Source organism: Somniosus microcephalus, unplaced genomic scaffold, assembly GCF_052327205.1.
Source record: "Somniosus microcephalus isolate GS21.2 unplaced genomic scaffold, FLI_Smic_1.0 unresolved_chr1, whole genome shotgun sequence".
NCBI classification, from domain to species: domain Eukaryota; kingdom Metazoa; phylum Chordata; class Chondrichthyes; order Squaliformes; family Somniosidae; genus Somniosus; species Somniosus microcephalus.
Window position 1 is genome coordinate 164,359,774 of NW_028225179.1, and position 27,802 is coordinate 164,387,575.

The following is a 27,802-nucleotide window of genomic DNA, read 5'->3' on the forward strand; positions in this document are numbered from 1 at the left end:
AAACCTTGAATATCTGGCCTCTTAACTAGCGTCAAAACAATCGGGAGAGAGAGGGAGAGGGGGGGGAAGAGAGAGAGAGAGAGAGAGAGAGAGAGAGGGGGGAGAGAGAGAGAGAGAGAGAGAGAGAGAGAGAGAGGGGGAGAGAGAGAGAGAGAGAGAGAGAGAAGGGGGGGGGGAAAAAGAGAGAGGGAGGGGGGGGGGGGGAAAAAGAGAGAGAGAGCGGGGCCGGAACACAGGGCCGGAGTGCGAAGCCTGAACGGCGGCCGGAACACGGGGCCGTAAACCAGGGAAAGGCCAGAGGAGCAGGGCCGAGACAGAGGCCTGGAGACCTCTGAGGGGGAGCGGAGCAGCCGGGAGACACCGGCTCCCAGATGCAGACCAGGACAGTGAGTACGGGGCCTGGGGAGGGAGCCTGAAGCCCGGGAACGGCCCGAGGAGCCGGGCCAAGACAGAGGCCCAGAGACCTCTGAGGGGGAGTGGAGCAGCCGGGAGACAGCAACTCCCAGATGCAGACCAGGACAGTGAGTACAGGGCCTGGGAAGGGCCTGGAGAGCGAGAGAGTCCAGGGCCTGGGAAAGTTCGCGAGCTGGGAGAGGGAAACACCAAACCCGGGGCCCCAGAAAAGCTTATTCTAAAAGGTCAACAATATTTTTTACCTCTACACTTAAAAAAAAAGAGCGAATCAGAGGAGCCGCAGCAGCTCCCGAGGCGCACTGAGAGCAACCTCTTCCAGATTCCCCCCAACACAAAAAAAAACAAACATCGCTCAAGAAACAGCAGCTGAGAGCAAAACCAGAAACTCTTTTTGCTGACTGGTACAAAAAGTATGAAAATGTGTAATCTCATTTTTTACTCAGATCAGTCAGCGGCTTGGATCGAAGCAATAAACATACACTATCCCAGGGTTAAGCATGAAAGAACCGCTAATGGGTCCAAACTGAAAATAAAGAAATCAGGGGACCCTGATCGTGCAACCACGACTGTCAACATGTACAGTAACGGAACAATATTGGTGCAAGGCAACCTCGATGACTTTGAAACGGCCTTCAAGACACTGAAAGAAATAACAGAGGGGAAGGAACAGCCCCAGAGTGACTAACAGGGAAAAAGCGACACACACTCCCCCCACCATTTACAACTCACCAGGAGTAAATCAGCCTGGTCAGGAGGTGAGCGAGCCACACAGTTCTAACCAGACACTCACCCCGGGGCCCCACAGCCACATGGTACAGTTGACCAACCCCAGCGTAATTACCAGGGAGGAAGCCACACATACTCCCCCTACCACTTCCAGCTCACCAAGAGAAGAGCAGCCTAGCCAGGAAGTGAGTGAGCCCTCCAGCTCCGACCGAACACACACCCTGGGATCCCACAGCCAGATACAACTAAAGGAGAAATTTAACCAGCTGGAGACAGAGCTGGTTAAACTTAGAGAGGAGGTCCTTAAACTGAAAACCGACCAGAAAACAGCATTTTAACAATGAAACATGAACAAAAGCAAGAGAGGGAGAGATACAGGAGAGAGCTGAATTTACTTGGGAATCAGGTGAAAGAGCTGCAGAGAAACAAAGAGAGCCATAGGGGAGAGATAGCACCATTAGCCCAGCAGCCAGAGGCTAGAGATAAGACAATACAGAGCCCGACTGAACAACAGCAGCAGACACACAATACAGGGGGAGCCACACAGACCGACCAGCACACTGAAACTCAGTCTTCCCCCACCACTGTGGAACCACAGGCGAGCCACTCACAAGCGGAGCGCACACACCAGACACGACCACCCCCAGTCTAACACACAACCTATGAGTCCAGGCGAAAGCCACCAGCCAGTAAACACCAACAAGGCTTGACATCGTAATACTCAGACTCAAATGGGAAATTTCTATGGAGAAAAAGCTCTTCCCTAGACATACAGTAAAAAAGATCCAGTGCCCAACAACAGACAGAGCCCTGGAATGGCTGACCAAAACCCGATTAGGCTCCCCCCAACATATAATAATACACTGGCACAAATTACTTAAAGGCCCAGCAGAAAAGGGTAGCAACATCGCTCGGATCAGTGATCGAGAAGGCAAGCAATACATTCCCAAACACTAGAATCACTGTTTCCACACGATTGCCGAGAACAGACTTTAACAACAAAACAATCCATGGGATAAATGCCAGCATAGCAAGAGACTGTGAATTAAAACACAAACGTGCACCTGGCCCAACACCCCACCCTCGATGTGGAATGTCTTCACGACCGCGTCCATATCCACAGGAAGCGAATATCGATCTTCGTTAAAGCCCCGAAGGACGTCGCTTTTAACCGGGTCCATACCCAGACTCCAGGAGGGACCCCCCCCCCCGACCACCAGAGACCAGCGGGGTACAGACCAGGACTACTACAGAGACCACCACCACACCAACTGGGACCACAGAGGATCCCCATGCACAACAATGTCAGACCTGCACCACTCCTGTCTCTACAGGGAACAGGACCGCCCCCAGCCAGACAGGAGGGAGAGATGCTCAGGGCGTACGCAATACCTCAGGCAGAGACAATCCATTAAGAGACATAATGCAGACGCGCAGCAGCATCTACTTCTGCCTTATGGATCAGAAAAAGAAAAAAAAAAGACTAGTTGCTAGAAAGAGTTGTAACCAATTAGTTTCAGCATTTATAGACAATTGAAATGTTCTTTTTTTCCCCCATTTAGACACCACAAACACATATCATACTTTAACCTATCATAATAAAAGATCAAACTTAACATGAAGTCCTTATATATTTCGACCTGGAATATCCCAAGGTCTACGCTCTTCTGTGCTCGACGTGAAGAGTAGGACCCCAGAGTTCATAGATGAAATTAAAGATCTGGATATTATCATTTTACAGGAAACTTGGTGTAGAGGAGAAGGACACACTGGCCGTCCCCATGGGTACACAGAGCTGGTGGTCCCCTCCAATAAATTGCCAGGAGTAACCCAGGGCAGAGACTCTGGACGCATACTGATTTGGTTTAAAACAGAGCTTAAGAATTGCATCAAATTTATAAAAAAGGGCAAAAACCACATATGGCTCAAAATTAAGAGGGGCATCATCTCTAACACTCAAGATGTTTTCATTTGCGCACTCTATATCCCCCCAATGGAATCCCCGTACTTTAAAGAGGACACCTTCTCCAACATTGAGGGGAGATTATCCAATTCCAGGCCCAGGGGAACGTGTTGATCTGTGGTGACCTCAATTCAAGAACTGGCAAAGAACCAGACTTCACCAATAATCAGGGAAACAATTACATATTCGGGAATAACCACTTCGATATCCCTTCCCATCCATACAGGCATAACTGCGACAAACAGACAAATGCTAACGGAAAACAGCTCCTGCAGCTCTGTCGAAGCCTGGGTCTGTACATTGTCAATGGTAGGTTCACGGGAGACCTCCTAGGAAGATCGACCTATTGCTCACAACCTCTTGGCTGCAGCACCGTAGACTATATGATTACGGATTTGGACCCATCCTCTTTCAGAGCATTCACAGTCAAACCACAAACAACACTGTCAGATCACAGTCAAATTACTAAAAGAGGACAGAAACAACCAACACAGAAACACAACCCAGTAAGCTGTCTACAACACCCAAAAAATCCTACAGATGGGCCAAAAACAGCACGGGAAAAAATACCAGAAAGCAATTAGCAATCAATCAACTCAAGCTCTCTTGGACACCTTTCTGGAAAACATATACACTCACAATAAAGAAGGCGTAAACCGGGCAGTGAATAACCTAAATAATATTTTGATAATTTGGCAACAATGTCAAACTTGAAAAGTTCGCAAGAATAAACCCAAAACAAAAAACTATGAAAAATGGTTTGACCCACATTGAAATAACATGAGGAAAAAACTCAGAAAAATATCAAACCAAAAACACAGACAGCCAGAAAACGAGGAATTACGCCTTACTTATTGTCAGACACTAACACAATACAGAAACACACTCAACCAAAAAAGAGCAGTATATTAAGAATACACTCAGCTCCATTGAGGAATCCATTGATTCCAATTGTTTCTGGGACAACTGGAATACATTACACAATAAAACAACACGACGAATTGGCCATCCAAAACGGAGACACATGGGGAAAACCACTTTGAAAAATTATACCAGAAAAACACACTAAGCCCAGGGCAATACCAAATATGCAAAAAACTGGAAAAGCTGAATTGGCCATAAAAGATAACAAAACCCACAAGACTCCATAATAACAGAAAAAGAGCTATTCAAGGACCTGCGACCAGGAAAAGCTTGCGGTGCAGACGGCATCCTAAGGGAGATGATTAAACACACGGACGATAAAATGAAATTGGCTATCCTAAAACTCTTCAACTTGGTTCTGAGTGTCGGTTACTTCCCTGCTATCTGGAACAAAGGACTCATAACGCCCATATACAAAAGTGGAGACAAAGTTGACCCAAATAACTATCGAGGCATCTGTGTAAACAGTAACCTGGGGAAGGTATTCTGTAGTATCATAAACAAAAGACTTATAAACTTCCTTGAGGAGCACAATGGCTGGAGTAAAAGCCAAATTGGATTCCTACCAAACTATAGAACATCAGATCATATCTTCACCCTACAGACCCTAATTGACAAACATGTTCATCAAAACAAAAGCAAAATTTTTGCCTGCTTTATAGATTTCCAGAAGGCTTTCAATTCCATCTGGCACGACAGTCTATTCTTGAAACTTATGTTTTTCCCCCTACACCACTTTCAATATGATGTAATTAAATCAATGTATACAAACAATAAATGTGCAGTTAAAATTGGAGACAAACAAACAAAATACTTCCCACAGGGGCGTGGTGTGACGCAGGGCTCACCCATCTCACCGACACTCTAATTAATATTTACATAAATGAATTGGCAAAACTACTTGAACAATCTACAGCACCTGGCCTCACCCTATATGAATCCAAGGTTAAATTCCTCCTCTATGCAGATGACCTGGTTCTACTGTCACCAACTAAGGAGGGTCTACAGCAGAACCTGGATCTGCTAGAGTCGTTCTGTCAGACCTGGGCCCTGAAATAAACCCCCAAAAAAACAAAGTCCTTGTGTTCCAGCAAAGATCCAGACATCAGGGACCCAAAATAAATTTCACACTAGGAACAACTAAAATTGAACAAACCACTAACTACACATACTTGGGCTTAAAAATCAGTTCTACGGGAAATTTTCATCTGGCTGTGAATGAACTGAAAGAGAAAGCAAGAAGGGCTTTCTATGCCATTAAAAAATCAATCCAAATAGAAATCCCAATTAGCATTTGGCTCAAAATGTTTTAATCAGTAATTGAACCAACTGCACTCTATGGCAGTGAGGTGTGGGGACCGCTAACACAACAAGAATTTGCAAAATGGGACAAACACCCAATTGAGATCCTACATGCAGAATTCTGTAAAAGTATCCTCCGGACTCAAAGGAAAACCATAAACAATGCATGCAGGGCAGAACTAGGCCAATATCCATGAATAATTACTATCCAAAAAAGAGCCACCAAATTTTGGAAACACCTAAAAATGAGCAACCCCCACTGCTATCATTACAAAGCCCTGAAATGCCAAGAGAGGACCATAAAGAAGAATACCCTCAGTCAACTAGTCCTGGGACTCAGTGAAGTTACTACTAACACTAACCAGCCCCAGGACAGTGACATCGTAACACAAAGAATTCGACCCAACACAATCGTCACTAAGCAAAGGGAAAAATATCTGTCATATTGGACAGAAACAACAAAAACCCAAAACAAACTCAATTGCTACTTGGCCCTAAACAGACAATACAACATGGCTGATTACCTGACCACGGTAAAGGATAACAAACTGAGAAAAACCTTGACAATGTACAGACTTAGTGAACATAGCCTGGCCATCGAAAAAGGCACACACAGGCAGACCCGGCTACCAAGAGAGGACAGGATGTGCTCTCACTGCAGTCAGGGAGTGGTGTAGACAGAGATGCACTTCCTCACAGCGTGTGGAAAATATCAGGGTACAAGGGAGAATTTCTACCCAAAATTCACAAAAATATGCCCGGAATTCAGAAATTTGAATGATGACCAAAAACTCCCATACCTACTAGGGGAAGAGAGAAATTGTGCAACCTTAGCGGCACACTATGTTACAGCTTGCCATAAACAGAGGGACAACCACTAAATCTAAGAAAAGAGTATATACAAATTATATGAATGTATATTTATACACTCAGGGATATATCTGTTTATATACACTGTATGGATAGATCTGCGTTTATGTGTTCAACCATAAATGTTTTTCGATGCTTTGGCAACATAAGATGTACCTGACCATGCCAATAAAGCGATTTGAATTGAAATTGAAAAAAAGAGAGGGGGGGGGGGGGGGGAAAGGAGAGAGAGAGAGAGAGAGAGCGGGGGGGGGCGGGGCGGGGAGGGAGAGCGGGGTGGGGGGAGGGGGGGGGGAGGGAGAGCGGGGGGGGGGAGGAGGGGAGGGAGAGCGGGGGGGGGGAGGGGAGGGAGAGCGGGGGGGGGGGAGGGGAGGGAGAGCGGGGGGGGGGAGGGAGAGCGGGGGGGGGAGGGGAGGGAGAGCGGGGGGGGAGGGGAGGGAGAGCGGGGGGGGAGGGGAGGGAGAGCGGGGGGGGAGGGGAGGGAGAGCGGGGGGGGAGGGGAGGGAGAGCGGGGGGGGAGGGGAGGGAGAGCGGGGGGGAGGGGAGGGAGAGCGGGGGGGGAGGGGAGGGAGAGCGGGGGGGGAGGGGAGGGAGAGCGGGGGGGGGAGGGGAGGGAGAGCGGGGGGGGAGGGGAGGGAGAGCGGGGGGGGGGAGGGGAGGGAGAGCGGGGGGGGGGGGGGGGGGAGGGGAGGGAGAGCGGGGGGGGGGGGGGGGGGAGGGGAGGGAGAGCGGGGGGGGGGGGGAGGGGAGGGAGAGCGGGGGGGGGGGGAGGGGAGGGAGAGCGGGGGGGGGGGGAGGGGAGGGAGAGCGGGGGGGGGGGGAGGGGAGGGAGAGCGGGGGGGGGGAGGGGAGGGAGAGCGGGGGGGGGAGGGGAGGGAGAGCGGGGGGGGGGGAGGGGAGGGAGAGCGGGGGGGGCGGGAGAGCGGGGGGGGCGGGAGGGGAGGGAGAGCGGGGGGGGGGAGGGGAGGGAGAGCGGGGGGGGGGGAGGGAGAGCGGGGGGGGAGGGGAGGGAGAGCGGGGGGGGAGGGGAGGGAGAGCGGGGGGGGAGGGGAGGGAGAGCGGGGGGGGAGGGGAGGGAGAGCGGGGGGGGAGGGGAGGGAGAGCGGGGGGGGAGGGGAGGGAGAGCGGGGGGGGAGGGGAGGGAGAGCGGGGGGGGAGGGGAGGGAGAGCGGGGGGGGAGGGGAGGGAGAGCGGGGGGGGAGGGGAGGGAGAGCGGGGGGGGAGGGGAGGGAGAGCGGGGGGGGAGGGGAGGGAGAGCGGGGGGGGAGGGGAGGGAGAGCGGGGGGGGAGGGGAGGGAGAGCGGGGGGGGAGGGGAGGGAGAGCGGGGGGGGAGGGGAGGGAGAGCGGGGGGGGAGGGGAGGGAGAGCGGGGGGGGAGGGGAGGGAGAGCGGGGGGGGAGGGGAGGGAGAGCGGGGGGGGAGGGGAGGGAGAGCGGGGGGGGAGGGGAGGGAGAGCGGGGGGGGAGGGGAGGGAGAGCGGGGGGGGAGGGGAGGGAGAGCGGGGGGGGAGGGGAGGGAGAGCGGGGGGGAGGGGAGGGAGAGCGGGGGGGGAGGGGAGGGAGAGCGGGGGGGGGGGAGGGGAGGGAGAGCGGGGGGGGGGGAGGGGAGGGAGAGCGGGGGGGGGGGGGAGGGGAGGGAGAGCGGGGGGGGGGGGGAGGGGAGGGAGAGCGGGGGGGGGGGGGGAGGGGAGGGAGAGCGGGGGGGGGGGGGGAGGGGAGGGAGAGCGGGGGGGGGGGGGGAGGGGAGGGAGAGCGGGGGGGGGGAGGGGAGGGAGAGCGGGGGGGGGGGAGGGGAGGGAGAGCGGGGGGGGGGAGGGGAGGGAGAGCGGGGGGGGGGAGGGGAGGGAGAGCGGGGGGGGGGGGGGAGGGGAGGGAGAGCGGGGGGGGGAGGGAGAGCGGGGGGGGCGGGGCGGGGAGGGGAGGGAGAGCGGGGAGGGGAGGAAGAGCGGGGGTGCGGGGAGCGAGGCGGTGGGGGGAGAGCGGGGGGGAGGCGGGGAGGGGGGGGCGGGGAGGGAGAGCCGGGGGGGGGGGCGCCGGGGAGGGAGAGCGGGGGGAGGGAGGGAGCGAGAGAGCGGGGGGCAGAGGGGGAGGGGGAAGAGAGAGAGAGAGAGAGAGAGAGAGAGAGAGAGAGAGAGAGCAGAAAACGCTGAGTAACAGAGTTAACGTTTCAGGTCGATGACCTTTCGTCACAACTGGAGAAGAGAACAGAGAGAATGAGAAAGAACATTAATCACACAGTTTGGGACATGAATGCTGTGGTGTGTTGCCAGGTTTTGGGGTACAAGTGTTATTGGACACTGACATTCGGAGCCATCGTCCATCGTGACCTGGTCAGTTGCCAGTTGAAGTCATACGTCTATCATCGTTGAATTGACCTCTCATCTGGTAATAGTATGTACGTGGTTTTGCTTATAATCACCTCAGCTTAAAGTAAATGATTTTAGATGCTTGCTTGTGATAAGAATATGAATTGAGAACAGTTTGTATTCTGGAAATTACTTGTAACCTCTTGTTGATTTTTAAGTAAAAGAAGTTTCACAGATTCACTGGGTTTTGTGTTGTCCATTCCACGAGTCTGAACTCTATAAACTGTCAGACAATCAGAACATCTTACAGACCTCTACCACCTAGAAGGACAAGGGCAGCAGGCGCATGGGAACACCGCCACCTCCAAGTCACACACCGTCCTGACTTGGAAGTATATCAGCTGTTCCTTCATCGTCGCTGGGTCAAAATCCCAGAACTCCCTCCCTAACAGCACTGTGGGAGTACCTTCACCACATGGACTGCAGCGGTTCAAGGCAACGGCTCACCACCACCTTCTCGAGGGCAATGAGGGATGGGCAATAAATGCTGGCCTTGCCAGCAACGCCCACATCCCATGAATGAATTAATAAACTCTACACACCCCGGCTCTGATCCCAGCATTGGCAGCAATCCAGCACAAGTCCAGGAACACGATTAAACAAGCCAAGCATTCCTGAAATATGGTATTTACAGTGAGCAGTGCTGGGGAGGTTTAATTAAAGCCACAGAAGGCTCCCCGCAGAGGCTACCCATTAGGCTGAAGTTATCAGAGCAAACGTTAGGACTAGGCCGCACCAAGACAGTGATGCCTATCGGCATACCTTGATAAACTGATCTTTATCATCGACGTTGTTTAAAAGCTCCTCGATGACCTTCTCATGGTCAGCGCACTGGCGTGTTCGCTCTGCGAGGACCTCTGACAGAAGCCGTTCCTTCTCCTTCAGCTGCAGGCACAGGCGTGCGGATGTGTCGGAGCCATCGGTCAGACCCTGGCTCAGCAGCGAGTCAGAGAGGGCCTGCAAGTGCAGATAGGAGAGTCAGTGCGCAACAGGTAGGCACCGACGGCAAACCTAGCCGACAGCCGGCCCAACTTCAGACAGTGTCCCTTAGTGGGCGGAATCCGCATTACGACTCTGGGAGGAGCTCTTCGGCCACAGGAGGAGGCTTCTTGCGATGACTTTCCCTGTGGCAGGAGTCGGGCGTGTTGGATACAGAGTGAACACTTACAATTCGTGAAATAAAAACAGAAAATGCTGCGAATACTCGGCAGGTCAGGCAGCATCTGTGGAGAGAGCGAGAGCGAGAGTTAAGGTGTCAGATCGATGACCTTTCGTCAGAATTGAAATGTGGTAATTACAGTGAGCGGTTCCGACGAAGGGCCACCGACCTGAAACGTCAACTCTCTTTCTCTCTCCACGGATGCTGCCTGACCTGCCGAGTATTCCCAGCATTTTCTGCTTGTGTTTCAGATTCCCAGCATCCGCATCATTTTGAAAAGAAAGACTTGCATTTATACAGCGCCTTTCACGACCACCGGATGTCTCAAAGCGCTTTACAGCCAATGAAGTACTTTTTTTTTGGTAAGTGTAGTCACTGTTGTAATGTGGGAAACACAGCAGCCAATTTGCGCACAGCAAGCTCCCACAAACAGCAATGTGATAATGACCAGATCATCTGTTTTTAGTTATGTTGGTTGAGGGATAAATATTGGCCCCAGGACACCGGGGAGAACTCCCCCCTGCTCTTCTTCGAAATAGTGGCCATGGGATCTTTTACGTCCACCTGAGAGAACAGACGGGGCCTGGGTTTAACGTCTCATCCGAAAGACGGCCCCTCCGACAGTGCAGCGTTCCTTCAGCACTGCACTGGGAGCGTCAGCCTAGCTTTACTGTGCTCAAGTCCCTGGAGTGGGACTTCAACCCACAACCTTCTGACTCAGAGGCGAGTGTGCTGCCCACTGAGCCACAGCGGATACAATTGTTTTTACAATTGTGTGATACTGAATGAATTCGCAGTGGGGGAGAAGAGCCCATTGAGTGGGAAAAGATCATCCTGCCATGGATTAAAAATAATAATTTTGGAGTATGGGTGTTGCTGGCACTTTTACAGAAGGTGTTGAATAACGAAGTGGCTTGTTAGGTCACTTCAGAGTCAAACACGTTGGTGTGAGACTAGAGTCTGATATATACAGTAAACTCTTGTTTAAACGGCACTTTATCATCCGGAATACTTTAATAACTGGCAAAAATAGACATCTCAATACAAAACAACACCTCAATAACCGGTAATCTTGCCGATTCTACCATACATTTAACGCTGAAGGTAAGCATGCAGGTGCAGCAGGCGGTTAAGAAGGCAAATGGTATGTTGGCCTTCGTAGCGAGAGGGTTTGAGTACAGGAACAAGGATGTCTTGCTGCAGTTGTACAGGGCCTTGGTGAGGCCACATCTTGAGTATTGTGTGCAGTTTTGGTCGCCTTATCTGAGGAAGGATGTTCTTGCCATGGAAGGAGTTCAGCGAAGATTCACCAGGATGGCAGGAATGACGTATGAGGAGAGATTGGGTCGATTGGGCTTGTACTCGCTGGAGTTTAGAAGAATGAGAGGGGATCTCATTGAAACTTATAAAATTCTAACAGGACTGGACAGACTAGATGCAGGAAGGATGTTTCTGATGGCCGGGGAGTCCAGAACCAGGGGTCACAGTCTAAGGATAAGGGGTAAGCCATTTAGGACAGAAATGAGGAGGAATTTCTTCACCCAGAGAGTGGCGAACCTGTGGAATTCTCTGCCACAGAAGGTAGTGGAGGCCAATTCATTAAATATATTCAAGAAGGAGTTGGATATATTTCTTAAGGCTAAAGGGATCAAGGGATATGGGGAGAAGGCAGGGACAGGGTACTGAATTTGGATGATCAGCCATGATCTCATTGAATGGCGGAGCGGGCTCGAGGGGCCGAATGGCCTACTCCTGCTCCTATCTTCTATGTTTCTATGTCTATGTTACATTCTGTAGGTGAGTACCCAGTTACACAGTACATTTCTTGATTTTTTTATTTTTGTTTGTGTTAAAAATTGCCTCGGTAGGTATACCTCTGTTACTCAGAATTTTTCCATCAACCGGCACTGCCCTGGTCCCATAAGTGCCAGAGAAGAAAGTTTGCTGTAATTGGTCAGACCAAGTAAGGGACAGCAGGTTTCCTTCCCCGAAAGGACATTAGTGAACCAGTTGGATATTTACGTTTACCGATACCAGCGGTTTTTAAATCTAAAATTTACATTCTAACTACCATGGCGAGATTTGAACTCGCGGTCTTGGGATTACTCAGCTAGTCACACCACCCTGCCATACCTCCACGTCTTTGGCGCTCTTCTGCAGCGCCGCTTGGAGCTGAGCGATGATGCTGTCCTTCTCCCGCAGGGCGCACGCTCGCTTTTCATCCCACTGGCCGCAAACCTGCTTCACGCTTCTGCACAGCAGCTCCAGCTGCCCAAGAACGGCGTCCTTCTGCTTCAGGGTGTGGTTCAACATCTGGAAAGTGAAACGGGGTGGGGCAGAGGCTGGCTGAGCACGTCGGACTCAAATATAACCTGCCCAGACTGACCTTGCAACAGGAATCACCACCCGCCCCCTGCCCAGGACAGCACACTTCTCAAACTAAAAAAGGGTGCGATATTCTACTTGCGAAAGGAGATCTAATTTTTATACATTGGCCCAGAAATTCGGGTCGGGGGCTTCCCGCGGGTGCAAGCCTCCGACCTGCACTTACCTAGCGCGCCGGCCATTGAGCTGTGGGCCCGCGTGGGATTCCGATCCTGGGCCTCCTCCAACTGCCGGCGCGCAGTGCTTGCGTATCCCAGGGGCGCAGTTAGTTCGATGCGTCCCCTGGGATCACGTGGGCCATGGAGAGCCAATGGTAGCAGGGAATGCTTCATTCATAAGTGTGACAGGAAGAGCTGTCAAACCTATAAATACTATCAGTCCCAAAACATCACTAAATCTTCAAATACATTTTTAAAAAATCACATTTTTAAAATAAACTATAAATTACATGAAATAACTATTTTAAACAATTTAAATTTTTGAAAAAAATAATTTTATTTTCTAACGGGGCTAAAAATAAACTTACCTTTCTTTAAAGTATTTAAAAATAATAAACCTGTGGAAAAAATGTTTTCATTTTAATTAATTCACCACTTACCTTGTAAAAAGCAGGCCTTGCGACGGCTTTTTACATGTCTAACTTCTGGAGACTTACCTTTCCGGGAAAACCTGCAAAAAAAACGTAAGTTCGATGCGCACGCGCAGCCTCTCCTGCACACGTGTTCCACCTTCTTTCAGGGGAACGGAAGTGCCGGTTTCCCGCACATGCACAGTGCATGCAGGAAACCGGCACTTCCATTGGGAGACCCGAATTCCTGGGCCATTACAATTCATTCGAGAAGATGGTCGAGCGCTTGCCCTGCTCCCAATACTGCAAGCAAGTGTCCCCCTCAATTGAGCAGAGCGCTACTCGTGTACAAGGTCATAGAGTCATAGAGGCCCATCGTGTCCGCGCCGGCCATCAAGCCCTGTCTATTCTAATCCCATTTTCCAGCACTTGGTCCGTAGCCTTGTATGCTGTGGCGTTTCAAGTGCTCATCTAAATGCTTCTTGAATGTTGTGAGGCTTCCTGCCTCTACCACCCTTTCAGGCAGTGAGCTCCAGATTCCAACCACCCTCTGGGTGAAAAAGTTTTTCCTCAAATCCCCTCTAAACCTCCTGCCCCTTACCTTGAAGCTATGCCCCCTGGTTATTGGCCCCTCTACTAAGGGGAAAAGTTCCCTTCTATCTACCCTATCTATGCCCCTCATAATTTTGTACACCTCAATCAGGTCCCCCCTCAGCCTTCTCTGCTCAAAGGAAAACAACCCCAGCCTGTCCAGTCTCTCTTCATAGCGGAAGCGCTCCAGCCCAGGTAACATCCTGGTAAATCTCCTCTGCACCCTCTCCAATGCAATCACATCCTTCCTATATAGTGTGGCGACCAGAACTGCACACAGTATTCCAGCTGTGGCCTAACTAGCGTTTTGTACAGCTCCATCATAACCTCCCTGCTCTTATATTCTATGCCTCGGCTAATGAAGGCAAGTATCCCATATGCCTTTTTAACCACCTGTCCTGCTGCCTTCAGGGATCTATGTACATGCACACCAAGGTCCCTCTGATCCTGTCCTTCCTAGGGTCCTACCATTCATTGTGTATTCCCTTGCCTTGTTAGTCCTCCCAAAATGCATCACCTCACACTTTTCAGGGTTAAATTCCATTTACCACTGTTCTGACCAACCCGTCTATATCGTCCTGTAGCCTGAGGCTTCCCGGATAAGACTGTAACGCAAGAGGAACGGACCAAGAATACAGCCCGGTGGCGCACCAGAGGTGACTATGCAGGGGAGGAGGAAGTGCCGGAGGCCTGTTTTATGACAGGTACGCGTGGACTGAGGAGAGAGCAACGGCGGAGGAGGAGGATGGAGTGGTTAAGACACACAGTCAAGGTGTTGTGGGCAGGGCAGAAACTGGACTGGAGGGGCTCTACCAGGGAGTGAAGTTGGAAAGAAAAAGGAACGGTTGGAGATTTGGCGCTAGATCAGTGCAAAATTGTGTGTGTGTGTGTGGCGGGGGAGTGGTTTGAGTGTATATCCCTTTGTAGAGGGTCGATAAATGGCAGTTTTGAAGGAGTCGAGGTAAGTTAACAGGGAGCAAGTCTCCCTCGAGGGGAAGCGTCAATCAGCACGGCGGAGAGCACGGGCGCAGTCCTCACATTGATCATCTCCTCGTTGCGGGTCAGAACGTCCCCCAGACGGTGCAGGTCGTGGTCCTTCTCCCGCAGGGCCAGCCACAACTGCTGAACTTCGCTCTCTTTCTCCTCGATGGCGGTGAATTTCTCATCGGCAGAGCGCTTGACGAAATGCAAAATAAATAAATCAGGGGCAGCCACTCAAATCGGGACAGGGCTGTCATAAATCTCATCGAGAAACTACCTATGAAATAACACTGGACGGCCAGCTGGTGGCGCCGTCCAAGGAGTATAAATACTCGGGCGTTGGCCCCAGCTTGCCAGGGACATTTTGTAAAGACAAGGAGCTAGTGAAGTACAACTAGACTTCCATGTTCTGAAACAAGTTGATTAAAGCCTTGCTTTATACTCAAACCAAGTGCGTACTGAGTTTTATTACATCAAGGGCATGCTGGAGACACGCCGGGCTTGTGTCCTTCCAATCCGGCCTGCATGTCTGGAGTTAGGCCTAGAGTTATACGGCTGCAACCTTGCCTCCACTCCAATACACCGACTATCATCCTGTATCCCACTCAGATGGCCATTTAAAAAACATTTTTTTTTTTTTTTAAAAAGTGATTATGATTTTACAGGCTATTCGACTGCAAGGGCATCACAAACAACCCCAATTCTCGCCCCATTTGAGACTCTGGGCTGCGATCAGAAGTGGGGAATCCTGTCCCGATTTCTCCACTCCCTCCCTCACCCAGGTTGCTGCAGCCGATTGGAACGCCCCCTTCCGCCAACCCCTGCCGTGAGCCACCAGCTTGGTGCAAGAGCAGGTTCTGAAGCCGGCAACGTCGGCAGTGGAAAGCTAAAGCAAACTTAACTGAGAAACGATAGCAAAATACTGCAGATGTTGGAAATCCGAAATAACTCAAATTTCTCTCCACGGATGTTGCCTGACCTGCTGAGTTTTTCCAGCATTTTCTGTTGTTAACTGAGAAACCTATTAGTTAGCTTCTTTGCCAACAAGTGCACTTAAAAAAGGCAGCCAGTTTCACGGTTTGAGAGATTGGAAGTACTTCATCTTCAATCTGCTCAGCCGCCTCTCAAACCCGAGCCGAGTTCCTGCCAGGGCCGCTTATCTATTTTCTGGGCTGCACTGATTCAATCACCAAGAATCCCAAACTAAGGCTCCTTCAAGTGCCAGTCTGGCTGTTCTAAATAGAGCTTTGCATGCTAGAAACCGCATGACTTACAGGGCTGGACAGGGTAAATGCAGGGAGGATGTTGCCCCTGGCTGGGGAGTCTAGAGCCAGGGGTCACAGTCTCAGAATAAAAGGGGTCAGCCATTTAGGGCTGAGATGAGGAGAAATTTCTTCACTCAGAGGCTGGTGAATCTTTGGAATTACATACCCCAGAGGGCTGTGGAGGCTCAGCCATTGAGTCTATTCAAGACAGCGATCGATAGATTTTTAAATATTAAGGGAATCAAGGGATATGGGGATAGTGCAGGATAGTGGAGATGAGGTAGAAGGTCAGCCATGATCTTATTGAATGGCTGAGCAGGCTCGAAGGGTCAAATGGCCAAATCCTGCTGCTATTTCTTATGTTCTTATGACACCCTGAATGGTCCCCAGGCTAAGTTGTTGCATTTATATTACAGCACAGCCCGAGGTGAACGTAAAAGAAGACCTGTCTCCAACAGCGCTGCTACTGTTCCTCAGCTCTCCTGGAATACGAGTAGGCCATTCAGCCTGCGCCACCACCGCGCACTCCCTCCACCCACAGCAAGCAAAACCCAAAGGCCAGAAACGCAAGGGTGGCAATCACAACCTTTGAGCCCACTGGGCACGCGGCCGGTCCCGTGCGAGGCTACTCCAGCGTCTCCGACACCGCACCAAGTGCCACACTGCAAGTGCAAAACGGGGAGAGCTCAGTGCCAGCAGCCTCGTCGATGGGTGGAATCTCCGGTGATGATGGGGCCGAGGCCAGGGGGTGGGGGTCCTAATTGGTAAGCTACGCTGAAATTTACATCTACAGGAAACTCTTTATCTGGCACTGACGGGTCCGGCATGGTGCCGGTTTATCAAAAAGTCCGGATTACAGAGGGTATAGCAAAAGGTACGAGAGCCCCGTACACGGCCACAGATCCAGGCGTCCCTGTTGCATAGCAACATGTGCAGGAACCCCGGCCACAGATCCAGGCATCCCTGTTGCATAGCAACAGGTGCAGGAACCCCGGTTACACGGCCACAGATCCAGGAACGGCCACTAATATGAAGTAAAACTTACCTGAACCTACTCCTGAATTTTGCCGGTTAAGAGATTTCCGGTTATTTAGGGAGTTTCCTGTATTGCTATACCCATTTCAACAGTGATTTATGCTGACATCTCCCCGACGACCTCCTTAGCGTACGCCAGAGCGTAAAAATCAGCGTAAACAGTCGGGACCCAAGGAAGTATGAAAGTTAGCCTGAAGCCATCTAGCCAGATAAGGGGCACAGTCTGTCAACATGTTTAAGAAAATACGATCGTGGAAGTTTTTTAGTTTTTAATGTGAATTGTCCTGATGCTATCAAGGTGCATTGAAGCAGTAATACAGTGGAGGTCTGATGAAAATATACAATGCACCCATCCCGCTGCGCCCAAAATTCTGGACTTCATGTCACAGCTGTTTTTGAACTAGTAACTGCGGGAAATTTGTGCGCACGGCACTTTAACCTGTGGGCCGACACTATCTTAATGTGCCACGATGAGTGTGGGCACAGTGATCGGTCTACAGATGTGAAAGATCGAAGATGACACAAAACTTGGAAGTATAGTTAACAGTGAGGAGGATAGTGATAGACTTCAAGAGGACATAGACAGGCTGGTGGAATGGGCGGACATGTGGCAGATGAAATTTAATGCAGAAAAGTGCGAAATGATACGTTTTGGTAGGAAGAACGAAGAGAGGCAATATAAACTAAACGGTACAATCCTAAAGTGGGTGCATGAACAGACAGACCTGGGGGTATATCTGCACAAATTTTTGAAGGGGGCAGGGCAGGTTGAGAAAGTGGTTAAACAAGCTTATGGGATCCTGGGCTTCAGAAATAGAGGCATAGAATACAAAAGCAAGGAAGTTATGATGAACCTGTGTAAAACACTGGTTCGGCCTCAACTGGAGTACTGTGCCCAATTCTGGACACCACACTTTAGGAAGGATGTGAAGGCTTTAGAGAGGGTGCAGAAAAGCTTTACAAGAATGGTTCCAGGGATGAGGGACTTCAGTTATGTGGATAGACCGGAGCAGCTGGGGTTGTTCTCCTTGGAGCAGCTGGGGTTGTTCTCCTTGGAGCAGAGAAGGCAGAGAGGATATTTGACAGAGGTGTTCAAAATCATGAAGGGTCTAGACAGAGTAGATAGAGAGGAACTGTTCCCATTGGCGGAAGGGTCGAGAACCAGAGGACACAGATTTAAGGTGATTGGCAGAAGAACCAAAGGCGACACGAGGAAAAACATTTTTTACGCAGCGAGTTATGATCTGGAATGCACTGCCTGAAAGGGTGACGGAGGCAGACTCAATCGCGGCTTTCAAAAAAGGAAAAACATTTGCAGGGCTACGGGGAAAGGGCGGGAGAATGGGACTAGCTGAAGTGCTCTTGCAGACAGCCGGCACGGGCTCGACAGGCCGAATGGCCTCCTGCTGTGTTGTAAACATTCTATGATTCTATAAAATTTGGGCGTAGTGTAATTAGATGAGTAACATGCTAGCTCGGGAGTTACCTCAATCTTTTACCGCAGGAATTGATTTTTGCCTCAATTCCGTGCATCTGTGGGTGCAAATTCACAGGCATTGCGACCCCCCCCAAGCCGCATGGCGGAACTGCTTCGACAACACAAAGTACGCCAGGAAAGAGTCTCCAGTTTACCTCCAGCGCTTCATCTCGCTCCTTCAGCTGTAAGCGGAGCTTCTCGATCGTATCGGCCTCCACATCAGCCATGGGCCTGGTGCCACTAGTCAGCTGCTTGACTAGCTCCACACACTCCTGAGAGAGGTGGATGGATGGATGGATGGATGGATGTGCAGGGCAAGGAACAGAACAGGGAAACACAAACAAATACACAGTGTGAGTAGATTGTTTCAAATACTGCTTCGGCTCCATCGTACAATAGAAAAAAATAGACAGATACAAAAACAGGGAGATTCCCAGTCACTCTGCTTCGTTCCCAAAGGGATCCACCACAGAACAGTGGAACTAAATCAAAATCAAATCAAATCAACTTTTATTGTCATTGTTAGTGCACAAGTGCAGTACAACGAAATGTAGGCTTGCGGCTCCCGAGAGTGTACATTTAGATTAAGACATTTAAACATTCAACATACATTTGGCTTGTAATACATTAACATAAACATAACCGTAATAAAGTGCATTGGCAGATGTGCAGGCTTTAGAGTTTATTTGTGGAGTTCAGTAGGACGACAGCCCTGGGAAAGAAGCTGTTCCTAAATCTGGTCGTACGGGTGCGAATGCATCTGTAGCGTCTCCCAGATGGCAGGAGGGCGAACAGACTGTGGCTGGGGTGGGTAGGGCCTTTGATGATGGTCCGTGACCTCCGTAGACAGCGTTTCTGGTATATGTGCTCTATGGTCGGTAGCCGGGTGCCGGTAATGCGTTGGGCAGTTTTGACTACCCGCTGCCGGGCTTTCCGGTCATAGTAGCTACAGCTGCCATACCATACTGTGATACAGTTTGTCAGGATGCTCTCTATTGTGCAGCGGTAAAAGTTAGAGAGGATCAGGGGTGACAGGTTACATCCCTTCAGCCTCCTTAGGAAATATAGGCGCTGCTGGGCCTTCTTCACCAGAGAGGAGGTATTGAGGGACCAGGAGAGGTCTTCCGTGATGTGGACTCCGAGGAACTTGAAGCTGTCCACCCTTTCCACCACAGCCCCATTGATGTGAATGGGGGTGTGACTACCGCCTTTAGACTTCCTGAAGTCCACAATGATTTCTTTGGTTTTCTAGCCAACAGCTTAAAAAAAAAGGTTTATAAACAAGCTCGACAGTTGGGGGGGGGGGGGGGGGGGGGGATGATCAAGTGTGGCCCCATTTGCAACAAAGTACCCCACAACATCTTGTGACAGTGAGGCTCATTCCTCACACACTCCTCCTGGTATAGAAGTCCACCGCTTTCAAATGGAGCAACCCCGTCTGAACCTTCTACGCTGACCCGCTCCTTTTCGGGTACAACCTCCATTTGCTGCAGCTTGTATTCCTCGTCACCGCCCAATCTCCATCCACTGCTAGCCCTTCTCCTGTAATGACTACTGTGCTGGCCTCTCCATTTATCACACAGCACAGAAGGAGGTCATTAGGTCATAGGCCTATACTCATTGGCATTTAGGAGAGGTGATCTTATTGAAACATAGATTCTGAAAGGGCTAAACAGGGTGGATGCAGGGTGGATGATTCCCCTCGTGGGGGAATCTAGAACGAGGGGGCCATAATTTCAGAATAAGGGGGCACCCTTTTAAATCGGAAATGAGGAGGAATTTCTTCTCGGAGGGTCGTGAATCTTTGGAATTCTCTTCCCCAGAGAACTGTGGAGGCTGGGTCATTGAATATATTTAAAAGGTGGAGAGAGACAGATTTTTGAACGATAAGGGAGTCAAGGGTTATGGGGAGCGGGCAGGGAAGTAAAGCCGAGGCCAAGATTGGATCAGCCATGATCTTACTGAATGGCGGAGCAGGCTCGAGGGGCCGAATGACCTACTCCTGCTCCCATGTCTCATGTTCTTATGTTCTAGGGCCATTGTGCCTGTGCCAGCTCGTTGATAAGAGTTACCCAATTAGTCCCACTCGCTTGCTCTTTGCCCATAACCCCGCAATTTTTTTTTCCTTTTTAAGTATTTATCCAATTCCCTTTTGAAAGCTACAGGAAACTTTCGATTTACCGGCACCCATATACAGGAAACTTTGTGCTGTCCGGCACCGACGGGACCGCGCTGTTGCTGTTCCCTCAAAACTGCCGGACAAACCAGCGCTAATGTTGAAACATAGAGATTTTCAGCTCCGTACCTGGCAACCCTGTTGCTTAGCAACAGCTTCTAAACAGTCGGCCGCACTCTCTGTAGCGTCTCTGTAGCTTAGCAACAGCTTCAGCGAGACCTTGCAGAGCTTGACTGTTGAAAAAAAAAGCAACGAAAAGAAATAAAACCTACGAAAAGAAAAAAAACCCTAACGAAACAGCTCCTGATTTTTGCTGGTGGCTCGAGCTTGCCGGACATTTAGCCTCCGGATAACACAAAGTTTCCTGTAACCGGAAAACTTGGTTAACCGGCAAAATTCAGGAGTAGGTTTTACTTCATATTGTACTTACGTTCCTCCATCTGTTGCTGTGCAAGGGTGTGGCTGCAGCTGTTGCTAAGCTACAGAGACGCTTGGAACTTGTGGCCATTGTTCTACACTTGTTGCTAAGCAACAGGGTTTGTTGCTTTATACGGAGCTCTCAGCTCTCCCTATCTTTTACTGTAGCGTTCGGTTAGCCGGAATTTTTGATGAACCGGCACCACATCGGTCCTGTCCGTGCCGGATAAAAAAAAAAAGTTTCCTGTACTATTGAATCTGCTTCCACCGCCCTTGCAAGCAGAGTGTTCCAGATCAGGACTTGCTGTGTATAAAAATCTCGTCCCTCCCTCTGGTTCTTTTGCCAATTATCTTGTATGCGTGCCCTCTGGTTACCGACCCTCCTGCCAGTGGAAACAGTTCCTCTTCACTTACTCGATCAAAACCGTTCCCGATTTTGAAACACCCACTATTAAATCTCCCCTTGACCTTCACTGCTCCAAGGAGAACAACCCCAGCTTCGAGTCTCTCCACATAACGGAGGTCCCACAGCCCCGGTTTTCTGCCACAGCGGCTTCTCACGGCCTCCTCACCTGTAATAGCTGCTCCTTGCGGTGCAGCTCAGATGCCAGGTGTTGCACCATTCGGTGCTGACACTGCTCTTCACGGCTGCGCTCGCCAAGGCTTCCCTTTTCCCTCGATTGTAAACTCGGCTCCTGCAGGAAGGACACAGGACAGAAAAACCGCAGCAGTGATTAACAGAACAGTGCTGACATTTGGGATGATTGCGACTTCCTTGGATTCATCTTTGAAACCAGGCGTCACGCAGGTTCCTTGCAAATGTGCTTTGTTAGCCGAAATTTGATTAGATTCAAATGTCAAAACAGAAAAATTCAGAGGCGGTGCTCAGTCAAGTGACTGTTATATTGGTTCATACTGCGACAGCTTGGCTCCGGGCTAGCCCTCGGCTCCGGGCTAGCCCTCGGCTCCGAATCAGGTCACGGGTTAAAGTCCCGCTGCAGGTCTTTAGCCCTACGCAAGCGCTCCAGTGCAGTACTGAGGGAGTGCTGCGTTTCAGATGAGACATTATGAGGCACAGGAAATCCCATGCCCGGTGTTTTAGCCAATATTCATTCCGCAACGACCACCACCAAACAGGTTAACTGGTCATTGTCGCATTGCTTCTGTGCATAATTTGGCTACCAGATTGCCTAGAAAACAAAAAAAGTGAATGTATTTCAAAAGCCATTTGTCAGTTGTAAAGCATTTTGGGAGGTTCCAGGGCATTAGATCATTGCAAACCGTTTTGCCCCTTTATACAGATCAGGAAGATCCCAGGTTTGGAGGGCAGCCTGTAGGTGATGGCAGCTGGGACTTGGATAGGGGCACTACATTTGGAGGAGTGGGGCGGGGGAGAAAATCTGCCAGGATTCATATTCTTCATTGCGGTCCAGTGAGCGTTTGGATTTCAGTAAGGAGTAAGGATTGTGATGGAATAAACTGCGACAAGAATCAGCCATTCATGTGGAAATGACTTACGAAATAATACTGGGCGGCCTGCTGGTGGCGCTGTCCAGGGAGAGTATAAATACTCGGGCATGGGCCCAGCTTGCTCAGGACATTCTTTTACAGGAACTAGTGAAGGACACAACTAGACCTCCATGTTGTAAAACAGTTGATTAAAGCTTTGTTTAAGGCTTAGACCAAGTGCCTAGTAGTTTTTTTACATCACTCTCCACTTGCCTGGATGAGTACAGCTCCAACAACACTCAAGAAGCTCGACACCATCCAGAACAAAGCAGCTCGCTTGATTGGCACCCCATCCACCACCTTAAATATTCACTCCCTACACCACCGGCATACCGTGGCTGCAGTGTGCACCATCTACAAGATGCACTGCAGCAACTCACCAAGGCTTCTTCGGCAGCACCTCCCAAACCCGCGACCTCTTCCACCTAGAAAGACAAGGTCAGCAGGCGCATGGGAACACCACCACCTCCAAGTTCCCTACCATCCTGACTAGGAAGTGTATCACCGATTCTTCATCGTCGCTGGGACAAAATCCTGGAACTCCCTGCCTAACAGCATTGTGGGAGTACCTTCACCACACGGACTGCAGCGGTTCAAGGCGGCAGCTCACCACCACCTTCTCAAGGGCAACTAGGAATGGGCAATAAATACTGGCCTGGCCAGCGACGCCCACGGCCCATAAACGAATAAAAAAATTAGGCTTAGATGCGATGCCTCTACAATTGAATAGCCACTAGAGACGCTCACAGAGATGGCCAGCTAATGATGCCTGTGGAACCCCACCAAAGCAAGAGTCAGCACAAGGAGGATAAAGACAACATAGATAGGAGCAGGAGTAGGCCATTCAGCCCCTCGAGCCTGCTCCACCATTCAATGCGATCATGGCTGATCATCCAAATTCAGTACCCTGTCCCTGCTTTCTCCCCATAGCCTTCAGAAATATATCCAACTCCTTCTTGAATATATTTAATGAATTGGCCTCTACTGCCTTCAGTGGTAGAGAATTCCACAGGTTCACCACTCTCTGGGTGGAGAAATACCTCCTCATAACTGTCCTAAATGGCTTACCTCTTATCCTTAGACTGTGACCCCTGGTTCTGGACTCCCTGACCATCGGGAACATCCTTCCTGCATCTAGTCTGTCTAGTCCTGTTAGAATTTTATAAGTTTCAATGAGATCCCCTCTCATTCTTCTAAACTCCAGCGAGTATAAGCCCAATCGACCCAATCTCTCCTCAAACGTCATTCCTGCCATCCCAGGTATCAGCCTGGTGAATCTTCGCTGCACTCCTTCCATGGCAAGAACATCCTTCCTCAGATAAGGCAACCAAAACTACGCACAATACTCCAGATGTGGTCTCACCAAGGCCCTGTACAACTGCAGCAAGACATCCTTGTTCCTGTACTCAAACCCTCTCGCTACGAAGGCCAACATACCATTTGCCTTCTTAACCGCCTGCTGCACCTGCATGCTTACCTTCAGCAACTGGTGCACAAGGACGCCCAGGTCTTGTTGCACTTCCCCTTCTCCCAATCTATTACCATTCAGATAATAATCTGCCTTCCTGTTTTTGACACCAAAGTGGATAACCTCGCATTTATCCACGTTATATTGCATCTGCCATATCACCCAACCTGTCCAAATCATCCTGGAGTTTCTCTGCATCCTCCTCACAGCACACACGCCCACCCAGCTTTGTGTCGTCTGCAAACTTGGAGATATTACATCTAGTTCCCTCGTCCAGATCATTAATATATATTGTGAATAGCTGGGGTCCAAGGACTGATCCCTGCGGTACCCCACTAGTCACTGCCTGCCACTCGGAAAAAGAGCCGTTTATTCCAACTCTTTGCTTTCTGTCTGCCAACCAGTTCTCTATCCAATTCAATACCTTGCCCCCAATCCCATGTGCCTTAACTTTACACGCTAGTCTCTTATGCAGCACCTTAATCGAAAGCCTTCTGAAAGTCCAAATACACCACATCCACTGGTTCTCCCTTATCTATTTTACCAGTTACATCCTCAAAAAATTCCAGTAGATTAGTCAAGCACGATTTACCTTTTGTAAATCCATGTTGACTTTGTCCGATCCGGTCACTGTTTTCCAAGTGCTCTGCTATTACATCTTTTATAATGGACCCTAGCATTTTCCCCACTACCGATGTCAGGCTTACCGGTCTGTAATTCCGTGTTTTCTCTCTACAGGAAGCTTTGTGCTATCCAGCACTGACGGGGCCGAGCTGCTGCCATCCCATCAAAACTGCCGGACAAACCAGCACTAATGTTAAAACATACGGAAGCTTTTGAGCTCCGTATCTAGCAACAAACCTTGTTGCTTAGCAACAGCTTCTAAACAGTCGGCCGTAGCTTGCAAGCGTCTCTGTAGCTAAGCAACAGCTTTAGCTAGACCTTGCAGAGCCTGACTGGTGAAAAAAAAGCAACGAAAAGAAAAAAAACTTACGGAACCGACTCCTGAATTTTGCCGGTGGCTCGAGCATTCTGGACAGTTAACCTCTGGATAAACCAAAGTTTCCTGAACCACCTTTTTTGAACAGTGGGGTAACATTAGCTACCCTCCAATCCATGGGTACTGTTCCAGTACAAATGAAGGGGGAAGCAGGAGGAGGAGATGGAGATAAACTGATTGAAACAAATTATTTTTTTACCTCCACCTTTGCCCAAACTCCCACAAAGCTTCAAAGCACCATTAACAAAACATTGCTGCATCTAAAGGATTTGTAAAAAGTGTTTAAATACTGCCAGTATAATTGTAAATGGGGCTTCAAACTTAAAACAGCAGTGCCCGGGTCTGTTGCTATCAAGGGTTAAACCGAGCCTTCGCGTCACACAGAAACAAGCATTGCCAACGTTGAGCAAAGGTGAAACACGAGACTGTTCTGACAGATCCCTGCACGAACCGGTCTGTTCAGTGCCAGGAATAGTTCACTTAGCACTGGGTGTGGTGGCGTTCACTGAACCTTAGAGAGTCAACAGAGGGAGCAGAGTTTTGCTGCGTTTGTCCTGTTGGCACTGCAATATCATGAGCTTCTGGACTTTGACACGGACTCTCCTGCTGGCTATTTCCAACAGGCGAGTTCACCTGAAAGCAGACTGGAGCTCAGGGCCCTAGACTGGGGTTTGAATATACTGTCGGGACGGTCTCAGTATTTTCTTTTTCTTCGGCAGTCCCTCGGAACCTGAGGATGACTTGCTTCCACATTAAAGGGTGGAAGATGCCTGTGCGTGAATTCTTTTAACGTGGGGTGGCCGTTGCACACCAGCTACCACACGGGCTTGACAGAGTAAGGTCTTGGTCCAATGGCAAGGGGATCCAAGACGATTGGAGACCAGGCTCTGCTACAACGACCTAGCACACACACAAACATACTGCTACTGTCCTCCTCCCTCCTTCCCGCAGATCCTCTCTGCTTGGGTTTCGTAGGATGCATTGTGGTCCTCCCGACCTCGCTGTTGGCCCGTGCCGCACCTTCCCTGGGCCCCGACCCCACTGCTGGTCCACGCTGCGCCACTCCTGGGCCTTGACCTCGCTCCTGGGTCCCGGCCTCGGACATGAATGATGTCGTCTCTCACAGGATCAAGTTAGCACTGATATTCTCACGATCCCTGGCCCCGAGCTCCACTCGCGATCCACTAGATCACTAGTCTAGTGGAGAAGCGTAGTCTTGACGGCAGAGCGGTCTGGGAGTTTGGGAGCTAAGTTTAAGTGAAGAGCCAGGGCTCACTGAGAACAAAGAACAGGCAATGTCAGGGGATGGGCAGTGGGCTCAGGTAACTTTAACCTTGCAGTTAGGGATAAAAATGCACCCACTATTAGAGCCAGGGGAACTTAAACAGCAGAAGAGAGGAGACTGGGGAGAAAGAGAGCAAAGGATGGCAACGGATGGTCAAGGATGGCAAAGGAGCTCCCTAGTGTATCCTGTGTATATTACAACACAGAAGGCAAGCATTTCATTAAAGAGAGAGAGGCTCCAGCTAGAAAACACTCCCATCGCTGGGGAATCTAGAACACGGGGTCAGTCTCAGAATAAGGGATCAGGGTGGGGGGTGGGGAAAGTAGTGCCCGCCCAATTCTCCTGTATTGGCCACATCCAAGCGCAGGAATCGCAAACTCTGCCGCCAATTCTCCCGACAAGCATTTACTCCAGACTCTGCGCGAATGTGGATCAGCTCAAACCGGGCGCAAGAGGATTCCTGAACTGACCTGCTCATTGGCGACGGTGTCGGTCAGCTTGCCCTCGAGGGACCGGATCCGGGTCCTCGCTGCCTCCAGTTGTTCGTTCAGCTGCCCGACTCTCTGTTGCAACCCATTGGGCGTGTGTTCATGTTTAAGAAACTTCTGCAAGAAGGAATGGTATGTGGGGGCTGTTTAGAAATTAGTCAATGCTGAACAGCACAGAATACCTGCATACCAACAGACCTGGCCTAACAAGTGACAGAAGCAGATGATGACAAAGACAACAACTTGTATTTATATAGCGCCTTTATAACATAGTAAAACATCCCAAGCCACTGCACAGGAGTATTGTAAGACAAAAGAAAAATGACACTGAACCACAAAGAGAAATTAGGGCAGGTGACCAAAAGCTTGGTCAAAGAGTTGGTTTTAAGGAGCGTCTTAAAGGAGGAAAGAGAGGTAGCGAGGCGGAAAAGTTTAGGCAGGGAATTCCAGAGCTTAGGGCCGAGGCAACAGAAGGCACGGCCACCAATGGTTGAGCGATTATAATCAGGGATGCTCAAGAGGGCAGAATTAGAGGAGCGCAGATATCTCGGGAGGGGTTGTGGGGCTGGAGGAGATTAGAGAGATAGGGAGGGGCGAGGCCATGGAGGGATTTGAAAACAAGGATGAGCATTTTGAAATCGAGGCGCTGCTTAACCGGGAGCCAGCGTAGGTCAGCGAGCACAGGGGTGATGGGCGAATGGGACTTGGTGCGAGTTAGGACACGGGCAGCAGAGTTTTGGATGACCTCAAGTTTACGTAGGGTAGAACGTGGGAGGCCAGCCAGGAGTGTGTTGGAATAGTCAAGTCTAGAGGTAGCCCAGAGGCATGGATGAGGGTTTCAGCGGCGGATGAGCTGAGGCAAGGGCGGAGACGGGCGATGTTACAGAGATGGAAATAGGCGGTCTTAGTTATGCTGCGGATGTGTGGTCGGAAGCTCATCAACAACAACAACTTGCATTTATATAGCGCCTTTAACATAGTAAAACATCCCAAGGCGCTTCACAGGAGTGTTAGCAGACAAAAAATTGACGCCAAGCCACATAAGGAGAAATTAGGGCAGGTGACCAAAAGCTTGGTCAAAGAGGTAGGTTTTAAGGAGCGTCTTAAAGGAGGAAAGAGAGGTAGAGAAGTTTAGGCAGGGAATTCCTGCCAGAGATAACTGTACTCATTAGAGCTAGGATATGTCAGACCACCCCGAATGCACCAAAGGGGAATGGTAGCACAGCGGTTATGTTACTGGACTAGTAATCCTGAGGCCTGGACTAATGATCCGGAGACGCGACTTCAAATCCCATCCACGGCAGCTGCAGGAATCTAAATTCAGCTAATTAAATAAATTTGGAATTAAAAAGCTAGTATCAGTAATGGTGACCATGGAACTACCGGATTGTTGTCAAAACCCATCTGGTTCACTAATGTTCTTTAGGGAAGGAA

At 50.2% G+C, this 27,802-nt stretch overlaps 1 protein-coding gene across 2 annotated transcripts in view; it reads right to left on the reverse strand.

Annotated features, from left to right (window-relative positions):
• The window catches only part of LOC147096461 (uncharacterized), a 61,904-nt gene that overhangs the window by 10,242 nt on the left and 23,860 nt on the right, over positions 1–27,802 (reverse strand). For both annotated transcript variants that reach the window (XM_085975236.1, XM_085975235.1), the window contains exons 3-8: positions 26,351–26,485; positions 21,191–21,313; positions 18,181–18,297; positions 14,306–14,443; positions 11,857–12,036; positions 9,327–9,521 (exon numbers count right to left, since the gene is read on the reverse strand). In XM_085975236.1, coding sequence (XP_085831362.1) covers positions 9,327–9,521; positions 11,857–12,036; positions 14,306–14,443; positions 18,181–18,297; positions 21,191–21,313; positions 26,351–26,485 — 888 coding nt within the window. The remainder of the gene's footprint in view (positions 1–9,326; positions 9,522–11,856; positions 12,037–14,305; positions 14,444–18,180; positions 18,298–21,190; positions 21,314–26,350; positions 26,486–27,802) is intronic.